Source organism: Mytilus trossulus, chromosome 4 (assembly GCF_036588685.1).
Source record: "Mytilus trossulus isolate FHL-02 chromosome 4, PNRI_Mtr1.1.1.hap1, whole genome shotgun sequence".
NCBI lineage: Eukaryota > Metazoa > Mollusca > Bivalvia > Mytilida > Mytilidae > Mytilus > Mytilus trossulus.
This window is the reverse complement of record NC_086376.1, coordinates 68,844,094-68,865,915: the sequence shown is the minus strand read 5'-3', so window position 1 is coordinate 68,865,915 and position 21,822 is coordinate 68,844,094. Positions and strand designations below refer to the sequence as shown.

At 33.3% G+C, this 21,822-nt stretch overlaps 1 protein-coding gene across 4 annotated transcripts in view; it reads right to left on the bottom strand.

Annotated features, from left to right (window-relative positions):
- The window catches only part of LOC134715825 (basic proline-rich protein-like), an 87,862-nt gene that overhangs the window by 38,276 nt on the left and 27,764 nt on the right, over nucleotides 1-21,822 (bottom strand). For 3 of the 4 annotated variants that reach the window (XM_063578310.1, XM_063578311.1, XM_063578312.1), the window contains 4 exons: nucleotides 19,361-19,459; nucleotides 8,251-8,339; nucleotides 5,774-5,809; nucleotides 2,473-2,499 (listed from right to left, as the gene is read on the bottom strand). In XM_063578310.1, the coding sequence (XP_063434380.1) occupies nucleotides 2,473-2,499; nucleotides 5,774-5,809; nucleotides 8,251-8,339; nucleotides 19,361-19,459 (251 nt within the window). Of the gene's footprint in view, nucleotides 1-2,472; nucleotides 2,500-5,773; nucleotides 5,810-8,250; nucleotides 8,340-19,360; nucleotides 19,460-20,460; nucleotides 20,570-21,822 lie in introns of all 4 variants that reach the window. The other variant, XM_063578309.1, reaches the window with a different exon arrangement.

The following is a 21,822-nucleotide window of genomic DNA, read 5'->3' as shown; positions in this document are numbered from 1 at the left end:
CAATAAATAATGTGGTACAAATGCTTCATGCTTAAAATCATAATTCAATATGCTCACTAAAGCATTGCATAAAGATACATTTGTATCTTCAAATATGATGCCTATGCTTATGTTAAAACGAGTATAAAATTATGACATGGCATGAGTATGTCTGTATTAGACCACAACTGTTTAGTACCTGAAGTGTATGCATACTATACTCTCAGGAACTCTTAATAACAAGACAACCATGATTTAAGTCTATGTAGTGTTAATTCTATATAAATGGTTTCTGCTTCTACACTTCCATAATTTCAATGCAAAAAATAGATGTGCTATGATTGTCAATGAGACAGCTCTCCAACAATGAGCAAATGATGTAAAATATAGCAAATTTTCAGTTTTTATTAAAACATAACCAAAATTATAAAGGGCAGGATACACATACTGAACAATACACAAACCTCAAGCTATTATCAAATTAGGGATATACACAGAAGTTCTTAGGGAAACACATTAACTGTCTGTCCTTACAAATATTTAGTATATTAATTAGTGAATAATGATACATGTATTACATTTGTATATCAAGTCCAGAGCTCCCTTGTTTAGCTGCCACCTTCAGACTTAATTTACTTATTGCTATGAAATGGTGTTACAGGGAGGCAGTTATTCCTAAGAGACATTTAGAGGCTGTTTTATGACACGAATCAATGATGGCATCATTTTTTTTCCTGTGTATTCCTCATTTTTGCAACTTACTTTTATTTCATGAACAATATAGATAGGTGGACTGTCAATAATTGCATGAAAAGTTAATAATTAGGAATCTTTTACACCAGTTTGGAAATGTAAGAAGTGGCTATAGATAACATAGGAGCACTGGACATGTGAATGTATTATTAATATGAAAAGATTAATTATAAAGTTGAGTTATTATTTTGTAATACTTTTTAGTATTAAGAAAATTTTAAGCAAAATTGCACATTCTTTTTAAATTTCATTGTAATCTATAAATCATAAAAATAAAGTTTAAATGATGAATGAAAGTTTAATTTAAGGAAAAGCCTGACATTAAGTAGACAATTTTTTAAGGTGTAATTAATCTGATGTTTAAACCAACATTAGATGTAAAGGGATATCCTGCATTTATCATGTTTTTCAAGGTTAATTTGCTCCAAAATAATGTCTCTTCAGTGATGCTTCTGGCTGAGGCCAAAGTTGAAAACCCAATGCTTATCAAAAATATGTAGAGCTATACACAAAAAAGGACCGAAAAGTATAGCCAAAGCTGGGCAAGGAATCCAGCTTTGCAGGAGGGAGATACAAACCACATATATATAATAATTAACGAAATTTTGCCTTACAACAGGCCTAAATAGACTTAAGTAGACTAAATATGAAAAAAAAAGTTTTTGCTTTTTTGGTGGTCAAAATAAAGTACAAGCATGTAAATAAATATCTTACTTGACACATCTTTCTGGCTTAATAAGGAAACTATATATCTAACACCCCTAACATAAAAGACAGAGTGAAAGACAGCAGGATCAGATATGCACTACACCCCTTTTACTTTTTTCTGCTTAGACAAGGATTTTTTATCAACAGTTTACATGAATATACATTGTACATGCATGAAATGTTATTATTTGACTTATATAATCATAAAAACATAAACAAACAAAAATATACAAAACAATATAAATCACAAAAGCTGTGAAGTTGTGATAAATTTAAAGTGTGCAAATATATCTACACAATGCTATAACAACTGATCATAAGGAAAACTTCATAATACCTTTACACAGTATGTCTATGACAAGTCCATGTGCTTTATATGTATGTTAGGTCTAATATATGTTTAATCTTTAGTGAATGTCAGTGTAATAGCTTAGAGAAGCTGGTATTGTTTTAGCATGGTCCTAATTTAAATGAAGCCTTTTGCATTTTATTTGTTGTAATTTTACACAAAATTAATTTTGGGAAATTTATGGAAAAAAATGGCAAAATAAATACGGTACCTATAGTTGTTAATGTCCAAGTCATTTTGATCTCTTGTGGAGAGTTGTCTCATTGGCAATCATACCACATCTTTTTTATATTTAAAGAATAAACAGGTGTCTATGCAAAATTTAAGGCTCTAAAACCCCTACCCAACAAAGATAACTTTGGTATATAAATACATTCAAAATGGTCTTTTTCAACCAGCAGTAAAAGCCTTGCAAAATTGAGGTATTACGTTGGCAGTGTCTGGTGAATAATTTGCAGCTACTTTCACGAAAAAAAAATGGGGCTGTTAAATCAGTAAGACAGTACGTGTGTTTGTGAGTGCGTGTTTGAGGGTTTTTACATGTTTTTAAAGCACCTGCTGGAAGTTGCAATCAGTAAAAAAACTCACCAATGAAAATAATTCTTTCATCTCTTTGATAATTTAAATTGCCTCATACAGTATATACTATAAAAGCAAAAGCTATTAGCCTAGAGATCTCTTACCTGATCCATTGTTTCATCATAAACTTGCTTTAAATATACAATTTATACAGGTCAATTTTCTACATTCCCCAAGCATGCATTATGTTTAATTACTTTCCTTTGTTTTAGAGTTATTCCCCTTTATATTATAAACACAGATTTGAGCAAGACAGGTCAGTTATTGTCATAATCACATTTGTATATTTGCAGTTAAATGTGTAGTTTTCTATTGACATCATTCGAGTTATGAGTTATTTCCCTTTGTATCAATGTAAGTTATTTAGAAAATTTACTGAATTAATTTTTTTAAGCACAACTTTAGCGGCGATTGTTTTCTGAAGAATTTTTTATTTGTATCACTAAGATCTATTACGGATATTTTATCTAGATATTGCTTTTTAGCCTTTGTGTTCAGATTTGTCTACATATCAAAATATGGCAATAAGCAATTCAACCAAATTGCTCAACAGAATGAGAGCAAATGGAAATAAGCTGTTAATTTCTGTGTCATTAAGTCTCTTGAGAAGAGTTATCCTTCTTGGCAGTCTTATTTTTGATATCCACATCAAATGACTTCAATAGAAAACTATCTAACTATATGTCCTTTACAAGTATTTTTCAATTCATAATAAAATAAACAAAATATATTTAATAATTCAAGTATTCAAGTAAATGTTATGATTTCTAATGAGTTTTTTGTCATATGATAAGGTACAATAAAAACTCTTCAACATTAATTTCTTTGAAGCCTGTGATTCACTCTGAGCAATGCAAGGCAGAACATAAACACCACAATGGACAAGAAATTCAATTCATTACACTAAATCACTATGTTCTTATGTTAAAACTAACAGCAAAGAAATATTCATATATATGATATACAGTTGACATAATTCATATTGCCACAACCGTTTTGAAAATGACTATACTTTAAGCAAAATCTACAAATTGTAACTCATCTTATCGTATTTGTTGTTGATCAAAAGTAAAATGACATTCTGATTTATTTATGATCATTTATATAAGATGCCTAATAGTTCATATCCTGACTACTATAATTGGCTTTAAGGACAGAAGCAGATATGGCAAGGTAAGGATCATCAGTGTACTCATATATTTCAAGAATAATACTATACAGTGTAACCTGTGTTATCGGACACACAGGGGGACCAGAAAAAAGGCAGGGTTTGGGAATACTCAGGTTGTTTCAGTAAGGATAGGCATATTTCTGGACCAGAAAACTGTATGGGTTAAAGCAGTATGTAGGAATACTCAGGTGTCAAATTAGGCAGGTTAAACTGTACATGTATCATTGATGTTCTTCATCCTGTGTGCACATCAAACTTTTTTATTGTTAAATATTATATACACATATAAACAAAAATATATTGGTTGATATAAATTAGGCATACTCTTTAGCATGGAAAATGAATATAATCAAAAGGAAACAATTGATTTGGAGGATAAAGCAATCGTCAAATATAATAGAAGCATGTTAGAGCCCGATAGAGGGGTACCACTCAACCTTTTAACATTTACCTCATTAAATCTATTCCAATTTCAAAAAAAGTATTTAAAAAAGATTAATTGCTTTTGAAACCAAAATATAGAAAACAAAATATTAGATTAAAATTTGCAATACAGCAATACATTTTGTACCATAAAAAATTGTTTTGCCAATTTCAAATAACAGCAGCTATCAGTTTTCAAAAATCTTTTTTTAATATAATCAAAATCTGACAAGCTAAAATTTATGTATATCTATGTAGTGTTTTCACACTTAAGTGGTCATGTGGTCATATGCCTATTCAGAATCTAAAGAATTATGGGTTTTTATATATTTTTTGCCTCAAAATAAGAAAACACCATGTCCAGTTGTTAACCAATCCCAATATTTTGATGCAAGCATTGGAAAATTCAACCAATAATTCTTCAGATCCTGAACTGGCAAATTACAGATAGCTACAATCCAGCAATAATCAATGTTGTGGTAGAAAACAATGAAATGTGAATCAATTTACAGAAAGGATGGTTAGTTATACAAGTAAAATCATCAGGTTTTGTATAGTAACCCATATAGTATTACCATGAACATATTGTTTTTAAAATGTGTTTTATAGTGAAAATTGATAAAGGATGTATCTTAGCTATGGAAATAAAAATAGATCAGGTACACCTCTGGTAAAATTATCTGTCACAGAATAGTTTTATTACACTATCAGGCCTACTTTAGAATATGCTAGTGCGGCATGGGACCCATACCAGCAAAACAACATCCACAGATTGGACATGGTGCAATAGACGGACAGCAAGGTATATTACTAACAGATATCATAACACCTCATCTGTTAGTAGTATGCATGAACATCTTGAATGGCCTACCCTACAAGAACGAAGGAAACACAGCTGCTTAATAATGATGTAAAAGCTACAGAACAACTTTGTCAAAGTCAATACATCCAGTAAGCTCATCCAGAAATAACAACGAAATGGCACATAGAATACCATCATGTAAAACAACTGTACCGAAGGAGTCATTCTATACAAGATCAATCAGAGAGAGGTACACCTTGCCCAACTCTACTGTCTCCACCCCTAGTCCTGAATCTTTCAAGGCCTAGCTTCGTCATTCGATTTAAATGACACGATTTTAATTGCACCTGTATATATATCAAATTGCATCCATTCTCCTTTTGTTTTTATCAAATTAAAAAAATCTTGCATGTGTTCACTCCAAAATGTGGCAGAATAGTCAACCAGTTGATGGTGGCTGCTTACCAGAAGAAGAAGACCATGACTAAGGGGACCTCTCCTCATAGTTTCAATGGAATGAGATGTGCCAATGCTAATGCAATTGTTTACTAAATATCATTAACTAGTGGTTCCCACAAAATTACTCAATAAAAACTAATGCATTGATTACTCTGTCTGCAAGCAATATGTTCATGGAAATTAAGTTGTTTTTTTCCCTTACGACATATAGCAGAAACAGAATGGAAGGTCATTCCTAAAAATTTTAATATTGTTGATCCTATATTTTACATAAAGTATAAAAGCTGTTTATTTCAGAAGAATTTAAATATCTGCAGTATATTCTTTAAAAAAAAATATGCAAGTTTACATTGAATATAATATCTTTCTATTCTAATAATTCACCTTTAGCAAAACCTATTTAGGGTGAATGTATATACATATTAACTTGCCATGCTTGTAGGGGTTACATCAAATGGACATTATGAATATAAAACATTTCAATACTATTCATAAAAGCTAGGAATAATATAAGCAGCATTACTTCTATATGAAAATAAATTCTTGTTACCTGTTCATCGGCTTCATTTGTTTCCTCATATACAGGCTTTAATTTAATTACATTATTACTAAATAGGTACCTTTCAAGTCAGTCATATGCATATTTTGTTTATTGTCTATTGATAAAAAATGTACACAAATTAATTCATGAATTCAAAAATAGCACTTTCTCTATGTTTTAGAGGGGAAAACTTGGAATTAATCCCCTCAAATCATATGATATTGTATCTAAAACTTAATTAAAATTTTTAAAAATACAAGCCTATTCCAATTGGATTTTTCTTTAAATCTTGGTATAAACAAAATTATCTTTTAAGATAAAGTAAAAAAAAGAAAAAGTGCATGTGCCATGAGGCATCATAATTCAGTTATAATTATTTTAATGTTAGATGGACTCTTTGATTAATCTGAAATAACAGTAGCTATTCATTGATGTTTGTGCATTGAATAGAAATTGCATTTCATGTTTGCTTTAATTTTCATGATTTCAACTGGTTTTGTGGACAAGACAACACAAAATTTTAATTTGTTAAACTATTAATCCTGTTTTAAATTGCACGAATCTTAAAGTAACAAAAAATATAATGCTCCACGAGTATTCAAAATAAACAGTAGTCATATTCTTAATGCTATACAGGGTGCTGTCACCATAACATTGGAACACTCACTGTAAATGAGTCAATATCACTAATGTGCCTTTTACTGAGGAACTCAAATGTTGTGCGTTAACCAAATATTGGACATGTTTCTATCTTAAACAAGTGACCGAGCTTAAATATTTGAGTTGAATTTGAAAGTAAATGACCTTAGAATAAATGTGTAAAATCTATGGTGCTATTAAAGGTCTTCAACATATTAAATTTTCAAAGAACTCTTTTATCACAAGAAGCCACTTAATGAAAGGATATTTGGGGTATGCTAATTTACAGAAAAAGTAACCACACTTTGTACTATGAAAATTCAACAACATGATATGTGAAAATGTCTCTCAACTTCCAAACAAGCCATCATACATATATCCATGTTAACGATATGGACTGACTTACAGAGTAAATGTTACCATAACCCCCTATGGGAAATCAAATCTTGACCCAAATATCCATAAGTACTGTTAAAAGGGAAGTAATTCAAGATCTTAGAACAATTTATCATCTTATAACTTCCTGTAGGAAATTGTAGGAGTTTTAAATCATATCATTTAATAAACATATTAAATTTATACTAAGAAATAACAACCATAAATATCACTTATCTACAGGAAACAAAAGGGAGTCAATATACCGGGTACATGAATTAACTTATTACAAATATTGGACAGTACCTATAGTATAACCTGTAAAAAACTTTAAAATCACCCTTTATCTTAATAGGTGTTTTTTATTTTTCGATCAATAGTTTTTAACAGATCTTGTCTTGTTACACTGCTATTATTTGAACTTGGAATTATTTTTAGTTATGGAATTTGCGTAATTTCTTGAGCTTGAAATTTTTAATAAATTCCATGTTTATTCTGTACTCAAATGTTCTAGTATAGCTGTGCTGCCCACAACACTTTCTATTACAAAGAAGATAGTACATTTTCGATAGAATGTACTGTGCTGCCCACAACACTATCTATACAAAATACATTGAATGGAAAGTGTTATGATCTGCTCAAAACATTATAATACATATTTACAATGTATTAAAAAAATTCCAGTACAAGAAATTATGCAAATTCCATAGTTAAAAATAATTCCAAGTTCAAATAATAGCCTGTTATAAGATTGAAACTAGCAGAGACTGTGTTTTATAGCATTGTGTCAAATTGTAATTTGTGATTGTAGGCCTGAAACAAAATTGTGCTGTTGAAATATCAACAATATACAACACTTTGTATGTGTTCATTAGTAATAAACTTATATAATACACAATTTCAACCATGCAGGCATCCAATGATTAATTGAGTACGGTTTACTTAAAGTCCAGTGGCAAATATTTCATACATATTCAGTATAAAAATGAAGGTCATAGAAATATGTGTGATACTTTGATTTTTTTAACTCAAGATTTCAAAGACATACATGTTTAGATTTTATTTTCACATTTAGGTCAATTTACGTGAGGGGAAATAAAATAGCTTACATGAATAATTTCAACGTTTCATTTTTTCATAACACAAAATACAACCTATGTTACTCAGGCATTAAAGGAAAAGGACCTTTATCTACGGTTCTGAAAAGTTCCTGTGTCCCGAGACTGCAAAAAAATAACCTTACTAATAATAACATTTTTTTTAATATAATAACTTTCACCTCATGCAATTAATAAATACTTGAAATATACTACATGTATTATAGTTTATAACGTAGGTGACTAATTATCTAAATACTCTTAAAAAATATTTTTTGATCAACAAAATGCAATATATATAGCACTATCTATACATTTCAGACAACCAACATATACATTGCTATGTGCTGATTACAGGTAAAATCATTTTCTCACCTGTTCTTCTTCTGGTGGCATCTGTGGCACAGGTCGTCTATTAACAGGTACTCCATGAGATGCTGAGCGAGGGGGGCCAGAAGGAGCGACTGAAAAATAAAGTCCACTGTCTATTTCCATATTCAAATATTTCAGGAAGATATATGATGATAAAGAAATAAATTTATAATTCTTAAGTGACACAGTGACTTATTGTTACTTTATAACGATACAAAATTACAGTAAAACCTTCATCCACCTAATAAATAACTTATTATTCTTTGTGATAGTTAATAATTTTAATGATGTGAACTGGTACTTCAAAATAAAGCTTCAAATTACACAGTAGCTGTTATTCCTTATAAGAGTAAAAAGTTACAGTGAAACCTTCCACAACATAAAATAATGGTAAATATTTCCAGTAAGTTTGAATGAATTGTTTGTAAATTTCTTGCATATTGCAGTAAATAGATATAAGAAGATGTGGTATGAGTGCTAATGAGAAATTTCTCAATCCAAGTCACAATTTATAAAAGTAAAGCATGTTTTCAAGGAGAATGTCTTTTAAAAGAATTTTATGCAAAATATGACCTGTATGTCTCAAAGTAATTTGAACACTGAGTTTTGTACAGTTTTTATTTTCCCTGAATTTCTTGAGCCAAATCTGTTTGTAAGATTTATTTTACCCCTGAAATCCTAGGTCCAAATCTGTTTGCAAGGCTTTTATTTCCCCAGAAATTCTTGAGCCAAATCTGTTTGCATGGCTTTTATTTTCCCTGAATTTTTTTGGCCAAATCTGTTTGCAAGGCTTTTATTTTCACTGAATTTCTTGAGCCAAATCTGTTTGCAAAGGCTTTTATTTTCCCTGAATTTCTTGAGCCAAATCTGTTTGTATGGCTTTTATTTTCCCTGAATTTCTTGGGCCAAATCTGTTTGCAAGGCTTTTATTTTCACTGAATTTCTTGGGCCAAATCTGTTTGCAAGGCGTTTATTCTCCTAGAATTTCTTGAGCCAAATCTGGTTGCATGGCTCTTGTTTTCCCTGAATTTCTTGGGCCAAATCTGTTTGCAAGGCTTTTATTTCCCCTGAATTTCTGAAGCCAAATATGTTTGTAAAGTTTTAATTTTTGTGTCCCTTTTTTTTATCTTCCCTATAGATAAAATTTCCCAAATTTCACAGATAGCAATCATAAACTATAAATATAAATCACTAATCAATTAAAACTACGATATAGGCGTCACTGTACAAACAGGAAATATTTTATTCTTAGAAATAATTTTTTTATCTCTTCAAATCTAAGAATACATGTCTATTAAGACCTACTTTTATTAATACAGATAAATAAGTTTGCAAGTTCTATTGTCCCATTCAATAAATACAATAGCAATTGTTTTCCATGTTCCGTGTAACCTGCTGAGTATTCCAACATTCTGCTTTAACCAACACATTCTAGTGGTCCCAAAATATGCATATCCTTGCAGAAAAAAAACAATTATTCTGACACCCTGCTTAATCCAACATTTTTTTTCTGGTCCCCCAGTGTATCCGATTACACAGGTTACACTGTAGTTTATTCCCTGGAACCTTGAAATTTCTTTTCAGAGAAATCCATTACTCATTTGTTAATATACCCGAGTAAAAAAATATCTTTTAAAAGATGAAAATGTGATATACACTCACAAAACTGCATGTAATGTTTGATTTATTCAACCCTTATAATATAGTTTCAATCTGTTGAACGTAAACAGTGATTTAAACTTCAATATAACAAATATTTCAACATTCTCCGTATATGATTTTTTGTTTGTTTGACAAATAAAACTGGAAAATGAGGATGTTTTAATAAAGACCTTCATAAATGTATCTTATAACTAAACAAAATGAAAAATATGTAAATTTCAATAAAAACAATGCTGAAATATTTGTCACAAATCAACTTTTTTTGATTAAATCAGTTGCCATATTGAACAGATTGAAAATATATCATTAACACAGGGAGAACAATAGCTATTGTATTTATTTAATGGAACATTAGATCTAGATTAGATTAAACTAAGAGGGAAGATGAGGTTATAAGTTTTCTTGTGAACTTGTGTACCCTTCTACTATGGACTTTAGAGTGAAGATGTGATTACGAATTTAATTGTGAACATGTGTACCCCTTCTACTATGGACTTAGTGTGGAGATGAGGTTATGAGTTTTATTGTGAACTTGTATACCCCTTCTACTATGGACTTAGAGTGGAGATGAGATTATGAGTTTAATTGTGAACATGTGTACCCCTTCTACTATGGACTTGAGAGTGGAGATGTGGTTATGAGTTTTATTGTGAACTTGTATCCCTTCTTACGGCTTCTACTATGGACTTAGAGAGGAGATGAGGTTATGAGTTTTATTGTGAACTTGTATACCCCTTCTACTGTGGACTTAATAGTGGAGATGTGATTATGAGTTTTATTGTGAACTTGTATACCCCTTCTACTATGGACTTAGTGTGAAGATGAGGTTATGAGTTTTATTGCGAACTTGTATGCCCCTTCTACTATGGACTTAGAGTGGAGATGAGGTTATGAGTTTTATTGTGAACTTGTGTACCCCTTCTACTATGGACTTAGTGAGGAGATGAGGTTATGCGTTTTATTGTGAACTGGTATACCCCTTCTACGATGGACTTAGTGTTGAGATGAGGTTATGAGTTTTATTGTGAACATGTGTACCCCTTCTACTATGGACTTGAGAGTGAAGATGCGGTTATGAGTTTTATTGTGAACTTGTATACCCCTTCTACTATGGACTTAGTGTGAAGATGAGGTTATGAGTTTTATTGTGAACTTGTATGCCCCTTCTACTATGGACTTAGAGTGGAGATGAGGTTATGAGTTTTATTGTGAACTTGTGTACTCCTTCTACTATGGACTCAGTGAGGAGATGAGGTTATGCGTTTTATTGTGAACTGGTATACCCCTTCTACTATGGACTTAGTGTTGAGATGAGGTTATGAGTTTTATTGTGAACATGTGTACCCCTTCTACTATGGACTTGAGAGTGAAGATGCAGTTATGAGTTTAATTGTGAACTTGTATACCCCTTCTACTATGGACTTAGTGTGGAGATGAGGTTATGAGTTTTATTGTGAACTTGTATACCCCTTCTACTGTGGACTTAATAGTGGAGATGTGATTATGAGTTTTATTGTGAACTTGTATATCCCTTCTTTTATGGACTTAGAGTGGAGATGAGATTATGAGTTTAATTGTGAACTTGTATACCCTTTCTACTGTGGACTTAATAGTGGAGATATGATTATGAGTTTTATTGTGAACTTGTGTACCCCTTCTACTATGGACTTAGAGTGGAGATGAGATTATGAGTTTAATTGTGAACATGTGTACTCCTTCTACTATGGACTTGAGAGTGGTGATGTGGTTATGAGTTTTATTGTGAACTTGTTTACCTCTTCTACTATGGACTTAGAGAGGAGATGTGGTTATGAGTTTTATTGTGAACTTGTATACCCCTTCTACTATGGACTTAGAGAGGAGATGTGATTATGAGTTTTATTGTGAACTTGTGTACCCCTTCTACTATGGACTTAGTGAGGAGATGAGGTTATGCGTTTTATTGTGAACTGGTATACCCCTTCTACGATGGACTTAGTGTTGAGATGAGGTTATGAGTTTTATTGTGAACATGTGTACCCCTTCTACTATGGACTTGAGAGTGAAGATGCGGTTATGAGTTTTATTGTGAACTTGTATACCCCTTCTACTATGGACTTAGTGTGAAGATGAGGTTATGAGTTTTATTGTGAACTTGTATGCCCCTTCTACTATGGACTTAGAGTGGAGATGAGGTTATGAGTTTTATTGTGAACTTGTGTACTCCTTCTACTATGGACTCAGTGAGGAGATGAGGTTATGCGTTTTATTGTGAACTGGTATACCCCTTCTACTATGGACTTAGTGTTGAGATGAGGTTATGAGTTTTATTGTGAACATGTGTACCCCTTCTACTATGGACTTGAGAGTGAAGATGCAGTTATGAGTTTAATTGTGAACTTGTATACCCCTTCTACTATGGACTTAGTGTGGAGATGAGGTTATGAGTTTTATTGTGAACTTGTATACCGCTTCTACTATGGACTTAGAGAGGAGATGAGGTTATGAGTTTTATTGTGAACTGGTATACCCCTTCTACTATGGACTTAGAGAGGAGATGAGGTTATGAGTTTTATTGTGAACTGGTATACCCCTTCTACGATGGACTTAGTGTGGAGATGAGGTTATGAGTTTTATTGTGAACTTGTATACCCTTTCTACTGTGGACTTAATAGTGGAGATGTGATTATGAGTTTTATTGTGAACTTGTGTACCCCTTCTACTATGGACTTAGAGTGGAGATGAGATTATGAGTTTAATTGTGAACATGTGTACTCCTTCTACTATGGACTTGAGAGTGGTGATGTGGTTATGAGTTTTATTGTGAACTTGTATACCTCTTCTACTATGGACTTAGAGAGGAGATGTGGTTATGAGTTTTATTGTGAACTTGTATACCCCTTCTACTATGGACTTAGAGAGGAGATGTGATTATGAGTTTTTTTGTGAACTTGTATACCCCTTCTAGTATGGACTTAGTGTGAAGATGAGGTTATGAGTTTTATTGTGAACTTGTATGCCCCTTCTACTATGGACTTAGAGTTGAGATGAGGTTATGAGTTTTATTGTGAACTTGTGTACCCCTTCTACTATGGACTTAGTGAGGAGATGAGGTTATGCTTTTTATTGTGAACTTGTATACCCCTTCTACTATGAACTTAAGAGTGGAGATGAGGTTATGAGTTTTATTGTGAACTTGTGTACCCCTTCTACTATGGACTTAGAGTGGAGATGAGGTTATGAATTTTATTGTGAACTTGTGTACCCCTTCTACTATGGACTTAGAGTGGAGATGTGGTTATGAGTTTTATTGTGAACTTGTATACCCCTTCTACTATGGACTTAGAGAGGAGATGTGATTATGAGTTTTTTTGTGAACTTGTATACCCCTTCTAGTATGGACTTAGTGTGAAGATGAGGTTATGAGTTTTATTGTGAACTTGTATGCCCCTTCTACTATGGACTTAGAGTTGAGATGAGGTTATGAGTTTTATTGTGAACTTGTGTACCCCTTCTACTATGGACTTAGTGAGGAGATGAGGTTATGTTTTTTATTGTGAACTTGTATACCCCTTCTACTATGAACTTAAGAGTGGAGATGAGGTTATGAGTTTTATTGTGAACTTGTGTACCCCTTCTACTATGGACTTAGAATGGAGATGAGGTTATGAGTTTTATTGTGAACTTGTGTACCCCTTCTACTATAGACTTGGAGTGGAGATGTGGTCATGAGTTTTATTGTGAACTTGTGTACCCCTTCTACTATGGACTTAGAGTGGAGATGAGGTTATGAGTTTTATTGTGAACTTGTGTACCCCTTCTACTATGGACTTAGAGTGGAGATGTGGTTATGAGTTTTATTGTGAACATGTGTACCCTTCTACTATGGAATTAGAGTGGAGATGAGGTTATGAGTTTTATTGTGAATTTGTATACCCCTTCTACTATGAAATCAGAGTGGAGATGTGGTTATGAGTTTTATTGTGAACTTGTGTACCCCTTCTACTATGGAATTAGAGTGGAGATGTGGTTATGAGTTTTATTGTGAACATGTGTACCCCTTCTACTACGGACTTAAGAGTGGAGATGAGGTTATGAGTTTTATTATGAACTTGTGTACCCCTTCTACTACAGAATTAGAGTGGAGATGAGGTTATGAGTTTTATTGTGAACTTGTGTACCCCTTCTACTATGGAATTAGAGTGAAGATGTGGTTATGAGTTTTATTGTTAACATATGTACCCCTTCTACTATGGAATTAGAGTGGAGATGTGGTTATGAGTTTTATTGTGAACATGTGTACCCTTCTACTATGGAATTAGAGTGGAGATGTGGTTATGAGTTTTATTGTGAACTTGTGTACCCCTTGTCCCCTTCTACTACAGACTTAAGAGTGGAGATGAGGTTATGAGTTTTATTGTGAACTTGTGCACCCCTTCAACTAGGGACTTAGAGTGGTGATGTGGTTATGAGTTTTATTGTGAACCCCTTCTACTATGGAATTGTGGAGATGTGGTTATGAGTTTTATTGTGAACATGTGTACCCTTCTACTATGGAATTAGAGTGGAGATGTGGTTATGAGTTTTATTGTGAACTTGTGTACCCCTTCTACTACCGACTTAAGAGTGGAGATGAGGTTATGAGTTTTATTGTGAACTTGTGTACCCCTTCGACTAGGGACTTAGAGTGGTGATGTGGTTATGAGTTTTATTGTGAACTTGTGTACCCCTTCTACTATGGAATTAGAGTGGAGATGTGGTTATGAGTTTTATTGTGAACATGTGTACCCTTCTACTATGGAATTAGAGTGGAGATGTGGTTATGAGTTTTATTGTGAACTTGTGTACCCCTTCTACTACGGACTTAAGAGTGGAGATGAGGTTATGAGTTTTATTGTGAACTTGTGTACCCCTTCGACTAGGGACTTAGAGTGGTGATGTGGTTATGAGTTTTATTGTGAACATGTGTACCCCTTCTACTATGGAATTAGAGTGAAGATGTGGTTATGAGTTTTATTGTGAACATGTGTACCCTTCTACTATGGAATTAGAGTGGAGATGTGGTTATGAGTTTTATTGTGAACATGTGTACCCCTTCTACTACGGACTTAATAGTGGAGATGAGGTTATGAGTTTTATTGTGAACTTGTGTACCCTTCTACTATGGAATTAGAGTGGAGATGTGGTTATGAGTTTTATTGTGAACTTGTGTACCCCTTCTACTACGGACTTAAGAGTGGAGATGAGGTTATGAGTTTTATTGTGAACTTGTGTACCCCTTCGACTAGGGACTTAGAGTGGTGATGTGGTTATGAGTTTTATTGTGAACATGTGTACCCCTTCTACTATGGAATTAGAGTAAAGATGTGGTTATGAGTTTTATTGTGAACATGTGTAACCTTCTACTATGGAATTAGAGTGGAGATGTGGTTATGAGTTTTATTGTGAACATGTGTACCCCTTCTACTACGGACTTAATAGTGGAGATGAGGTTATGAGTTTTATTGTGAACATGTGTACCCTTCTACTATGGAATTAGAGTGGAGATGAGGTTATGAGTTTTATTGTGAACTTGTGTACCCCTTCGACTAGGGACTTAGAGTGGTGATGTGGTTATGAGTTTTATTGTGAACTTGTGTACCTCTTCTACTATGGACTTAGAGAGGAGATGTGGTTATGAGTTTTATTGTGAACTTGTATACCCCTTCTACTATGGACTTAGAGAGGAGATGTGATTATGAGTTTTTTTGTGAACTTGTATACCCCTTCTAGTATGGACTTAGTGTGAAGATGAGGTTATGAGTTTTATTGTGAACTTGTATGCCCCTTCTACTATGGACTTAGAGTTGAGATGAGGTTATGAGTTTTATTGTGAACTTGTGTACCCCTTCTACTATGGACTTAGTGAGGAGATGAGGTTATGCTTTTTATTGTGAACTTGTATACCCCTTCTACTATGAACTTAAGAGTGGAGATGAGGTTATGAGTTTTATTGTGAACTTGTGTACCCCTTCTACTATGGACTTAGAGTGGAGATGAGGTTATGAATTTTATTGTGAACTTGTGTACCCCTTCTACTATGGACTTAGAGTGGAGATGTGGTTATGAGTTTTATTGTGAACTTGTATACCCCTTCTACTATGGACTTAGAGAGGAGATGTGATTATGAGTTTTTTTGTGAACTTGTATACCCCTTCTAGTATGGACTTAGTGTGAAGATGAGGTTATGAGTTTTATTGTGAACTTGTATGCCCCTTCTACTATGGACTTAGAGTTGAGATGAGGTTATGAGTTTTATTGTGAACTTGTGTACCCCTTCTACTATGGACTTAGTGAGGAGATGAGGTTATGTTTTTTATTGTGAACTTGTATACCCCTTCTACTATGAACTTAAGAGTGGAGATGAGGTTATGAGTTTTATTGTGAACTTGTGTACCCCTTCTACTATGGACTTAGAATGGAGATGAGGTTATGAGTTTTATTGTGAACTTGTGTACCCCTTCTACTATAGACTTGGAGTGGAGATGTGGTCATGAGTTTTATTGTGAACTTGTGTACCCCTTCTACTATGGACTTAGAGTGGAGATGAGGTTATGAGTTTTATTGTGAACTTGTGTACCCCTTCTACTATGGACTTAGAGTGGAGATGTGGTTATGAGTTTTATTGTGAACATGTGTACCCTTCTACTATGGAATTAGAGTGGAGATGAGGTTATGAGTTTTATTGTGAATTTGTATACCCCTTCTACTATGAAATCAGAGTGGAGATGTGGTTATGAGTTTTATTGTGAACTTGTGTACCCCTTCTACTATGGAATTAGAGTGGAGATGTGGTTATGAGTTTTATTGTGAACATGTGTACCCCTTCTACTACGGACTTAAGAGTGGAGATGAGGTTATGAGTTTTATTATGAACTTGTGTACCCCTTCTACTACAGAATTAGAGTGGAGATGAGGTTATGAGTTTTATTGTGAACTTGTGTACCCCTTCTACTATGGAATTAGAGTGAAGATGTGGTTATGAGTTTTATTGTTAACATATGTACCCCTTCTACTATGGAATTAGAGTGGAGATGTGGTTATGAGTTTTATTGTGAACATGTGTACCCTTCTACTATGGAATTAGAGTGGAGATGTGGTTATGAGTTTTATTGTGAACTTGTGTACCCCTTGTCCCCTTCTACTACAGACTTAAGAGTGGAGATGAGGTTATGAGTTTTAATGTGAACTTGTGCACCCCTTCAACTAGGGACTTAGAGTGGTGATGTGGTTATGAGTTTTATTGTGAACCCCTTCTACTATGGAATTGTGGAGATGTGGTTATGAGTTTTATTGTGAACATGTGTACCCTTCTACTATGGAATTAGAGTGGAGATGTGGTTATGAGTTTTATTGTGAACTTGTGTACCCCTTCTACTACCGACTTAAGAGTGGAGATGAGGTTATGAGTTTTATTGTGAACTTGTGTACCCCTTCGACTAGGGACTTAGAGTGGTGATGTGGTTATGAGTTTTATTGTGAACTTGTGTACCCCTTCTACTATGGAATTAGAGTGGAGATGTGGTTATGAGTTTTATTGTGAACATGTGTACCCTTCTACTATGGAATTAGAGTGGAGATGTGGTTATGAGTTTTATTGTGAACTTGTGTACCCCTTCTACTACGGACTTAAGAGTGGAGATGAGGTTATGAGTTTTATTGTGAACTTGTGTACCCCTTCGACTAGGGACTTAGAGTGGTGATGTGGTTATGAGTTTTATTGTGAACATGTGTACCCCTTCTACTATGGAATTAGAGTGAAGATGTGGTTATGAGTTTTATTGTGAACATGTGTACCCTTCTACTATGGAATTAGAGTGGAGATGTGGTTATGAGTTTTATTGTGAACATGTGTACCCCTTCTACTACGGACTTAATAGTGGAGATGAGGTTATGAGTTTTATTGTGAACTTGTGTACCCTTCTACTATGGAATTAGAGTGGAGATGTGGTTATGAGTTTTATTGTGAACTTGTGTACCCCTTCTACTACGGACTTAAGAGTGGAGATGAGGTTATGAGTTTTATTGTGAACTTGTGTACCCCTTCGACTAGGGACTTAGAGTGGTGATGTGGTTATGAGTTTTATTGTGAACATGTGTACCCCTTCTACTATGGAATTAGAGTAAAGATGTGGTTATGAGTTTTATTGTGAACATGTGTAACCTTCTACTATGGAATTAGAGTGGAGATGTGGTTATGAGTTTTATTGTGAACATGTGTACCCCTTCTACTACGGACTTAATAGTGGAGATGAGGTTATGAGTTTTATTGTGAACATGTGTACCCTTCTACTATGGAATTAGAGTGGAGATGAGGTTATGAGTTTTATTGTGAACTTGTGTACCCCTTCGACTAGGGACTTAGAGTGGTGATGTGGTTATGAGTTTTATTGTGAACTTGTGTACCCCTTCTACTATGGAATTAGAGTGGAGATGTGGTTATGAGTTTTATTGTGAACTTGTGTACCCTTTCTACTACGGACTTAAGAGTGGAGATGAGGTTATGAGTTTTATTGTGAACATGTGTACCCTTCTACTATGGAATTAGAGTGGAGATGTGGTTATGAGTTTTATTTTGAACTTGTGTACCCCTTCTACAACGGACTTAAGAGTGGAGATGAGGTTATGAGTTTTATTGTGAACTTGTGTACCCCTTCGACTAGGGACTTGGAGTGGTGATGTTGTTATGAGTTTTATTGTGAACATGTGTACCCTTCTACTATGGAATTAGAGTGGAGATGTGGTTATGAGTTTTATTGTGAACATGTGTACCCTTTCTACTACGGACTTAAGAGTGGAGATGAGGTTATGAGTTTTATTGTGAACATGTGTACCCTTCTACTATGGAATTAGAGTGGAGATGTGGTTATGAGTTTTATTTTGAACTTGTGTACCCCTTCTACAACGGACTTAAGAGTGGAGATGAGGTTATGAGTTTTATTGTGAACTTGTGTACCCCTTCAACTAGGGACTTAGAGTGGTGATGTTGTTATGAGTTTTATTGTGAACTTGTGTACCCCTTCTACTATGGACTTAAAGTGGAGATGAGGTTATGAGTTTTATTGTGAACTTGTGTACCCCTTCTACTACGGACTTAAGAGTGGAGATGAGGTTATGAGTTTTATTGTGAACTTGTGTACCCCTTCTACTAGGGACTTAGAGTGGTGATGTTGTTATGAGTTTTATTGTGAACTTGTGTACCCCTTCTACTATGGACTTAGAGTGGAGATGAGGTTATGAGTTTTATTGTGAACTTGTGTACCCCTTCTACTATGGACTTAGATTGGAGATGTGGTTATGAGTTTTATTGTGAACTTGTGTACCCCTTCTACTATGGACTTAGAGTGGAGATGAGGTTATGAGTTTTATTGTGATCTTGTGTACCCCTTAAGTGTGGCGATGAGGTTATGAGTCATAATTGTAAAATGCCTACCTTGTGGTGCACCCCTCCTGGTGGGAACAGAGGGTGGAGGAGGTGCACTCTGTGGGTCAGGCTCCTCATATGATCCAACGCTATCATCGGTATCTTCATCTGAATATAAAACATAATAATTTGTCAATAATTACAATCAAACATTGAAGATCTCCAATCTAAATATCTAACTGTTTTTAAAATATTTATACAGTACGTTCAATACAACTACGACAACTACTGTTGATCAGATTCAAAGCATAGAATGAATGATTTCTATGAATCAGTATATTGTCAGGTGAAAAAATACTTATGTCAATGTTTAGTTCCTAGGATGAATGAATCTAATAATTCATAACTTAATGTTAAGTTTATGAAATGTTTGAGCTATAGTTCTATGTTAAGATTATGAAATGTACAGTATAATCTATAGTTCAATGTTAAATTCATGAAATGTGTAAGCTACAGTTCAAGGTTTAGTTGATGAAATGTACAGTATAATCTATAGTTCAATGTTAAATTCATGAAATGTGAAAGCTACAGTTCAAGGTTTAGTTGATGAAATGTACAGTATAATCTATAGTTCAATGTTAAATTCATGAAATGTGAAAGCTAAAGTTCAAGGTTTATTTTCTGAAATGTACAGTATAATCTATAGTTCAATTTTATGTTTATGAAATGCATAAAACTATAGTTCGAAGTTAAGTTTATGAAATAAATAAATTGTATAAAGCTTTAGTTCTATGACAATTATTATGCTATAAAGTAAAAAGTGTATAGTGTGTTTGATTTTGGTGGTGGAACTGTTCTACATACAAACTATGCATGATTATATATAGGAGGCGAAGATCCAGAGAAGAAGAAGTTAGTTTCGTAGATCAAGGATTTATATACATATGTACTATACAAATCCTTGCTGAGATGAATGACATGATAACATAAAAACTTGTGAAGTGCAAGATCTTGAAAGAAAAATAGGGACAAATGTATGTTAAACAGAAATGCATGGTCCAAGGAATACAGCTTGCAAGGAAATCTTGAAAAAAGGTCACATTTCAAGTGAAATATATCTAAGAAAAAGTGACGGAGTGTTGTCAGCAATGCATTGTGGGTAATCGCACCTTCCTCTTCTGGCGGAGTTGGGCTATGCAGATTTCTTTGTCTAACTATCAGGGCTGTTTTCAACTTGTCAACAAGACTATTGGTAGATGATGATTCTTGTATTTGATCCTTGACATGTATAAACAAAAACAAAAACACTTATACATATGTTTCATTCGAACCCTGCCATGTATATGTATAAACAAAAAACAAAAACACTTTATATATATGCTTCATTTGAACCTTAGCCATGTACAAAAAAAACAAAACACTTTACACATATGTTTCATTTGATCTTTGTCACATACAAACAAAAACAAAAACACTTTATACATATGTCTCATGTTCACAACTACATGTATCTGTAGGCAATTTCTCTTGCATTAATCCTAAATGAAGAATTATGATATTCCAACTCTATTTAGGTGATCTATTCCCTTTTTAATAATTGTACAGTAATGAAATGTTAATGCCAGTTACAAATTTTACAAGTTACATTTTTAATATACATATACAATGTATATGATTTTATAACATAAATGTATATAAATGATATATATATATATATGATAATATAACATAAATGTATTTATTATAACTTTGTGTGTTGACAAAACTGTGTTCATGAAAGTCATGCACTTACTACATTGCAATTGGAATATTTTTTTTTATTCAAAATGCAATGAGTTGTCAAATTTTTAGAATTACATCTAGTAATAAATATTTCATGTTAAAATACCTGTCATAATAGATTAAATATAAAATGAAGTTTACTCTTAATTAAATAAAGAAGTTTATGATATTAAATGACATAGGTATATGTAAAAGAATGGCGCTAGCTAACAGAAATACTACAGATGAATACATAGTGGGAAGTCATGAATTACATATATCACCCTTTCTTCACCCTTTTCTAGCATTCTGTGTCTAAATTACTCATATCCAATGAGGTCCTCGGTCATAAAACTTTACTCAGAGTTTGGAGTACAAAATTAGTGCTCGAAACACCAAATCCAGTATTTCGATTGGTTGATTTTTTAGTATGAGTACAAAAATCGTGCTTGAAAGTTTTATGACCACAAGGCCTGATGTCTTTGCAGCTATAATTATTTTTATTTATAAAAGAAAAACTTGAAAAATGTCTTGCATAAAACAAGTAAGCAGTGACAAACATCAGAAATGATTTGCTCAAGAAATTAAACAACACATCTATCTATACTCCATGCAGTTTTGTGCAAAAAAAATGAACTGGAAGGTTAGGTGGACATATACTGGAAATTTGGTATATTTGGACAAGCTTTTTACTGCCATGAGGGATTTTAAAGGTGTTCATGCAACAACAAATAATGTAAGAAATAACAAATTTACAATCAGAATCATAC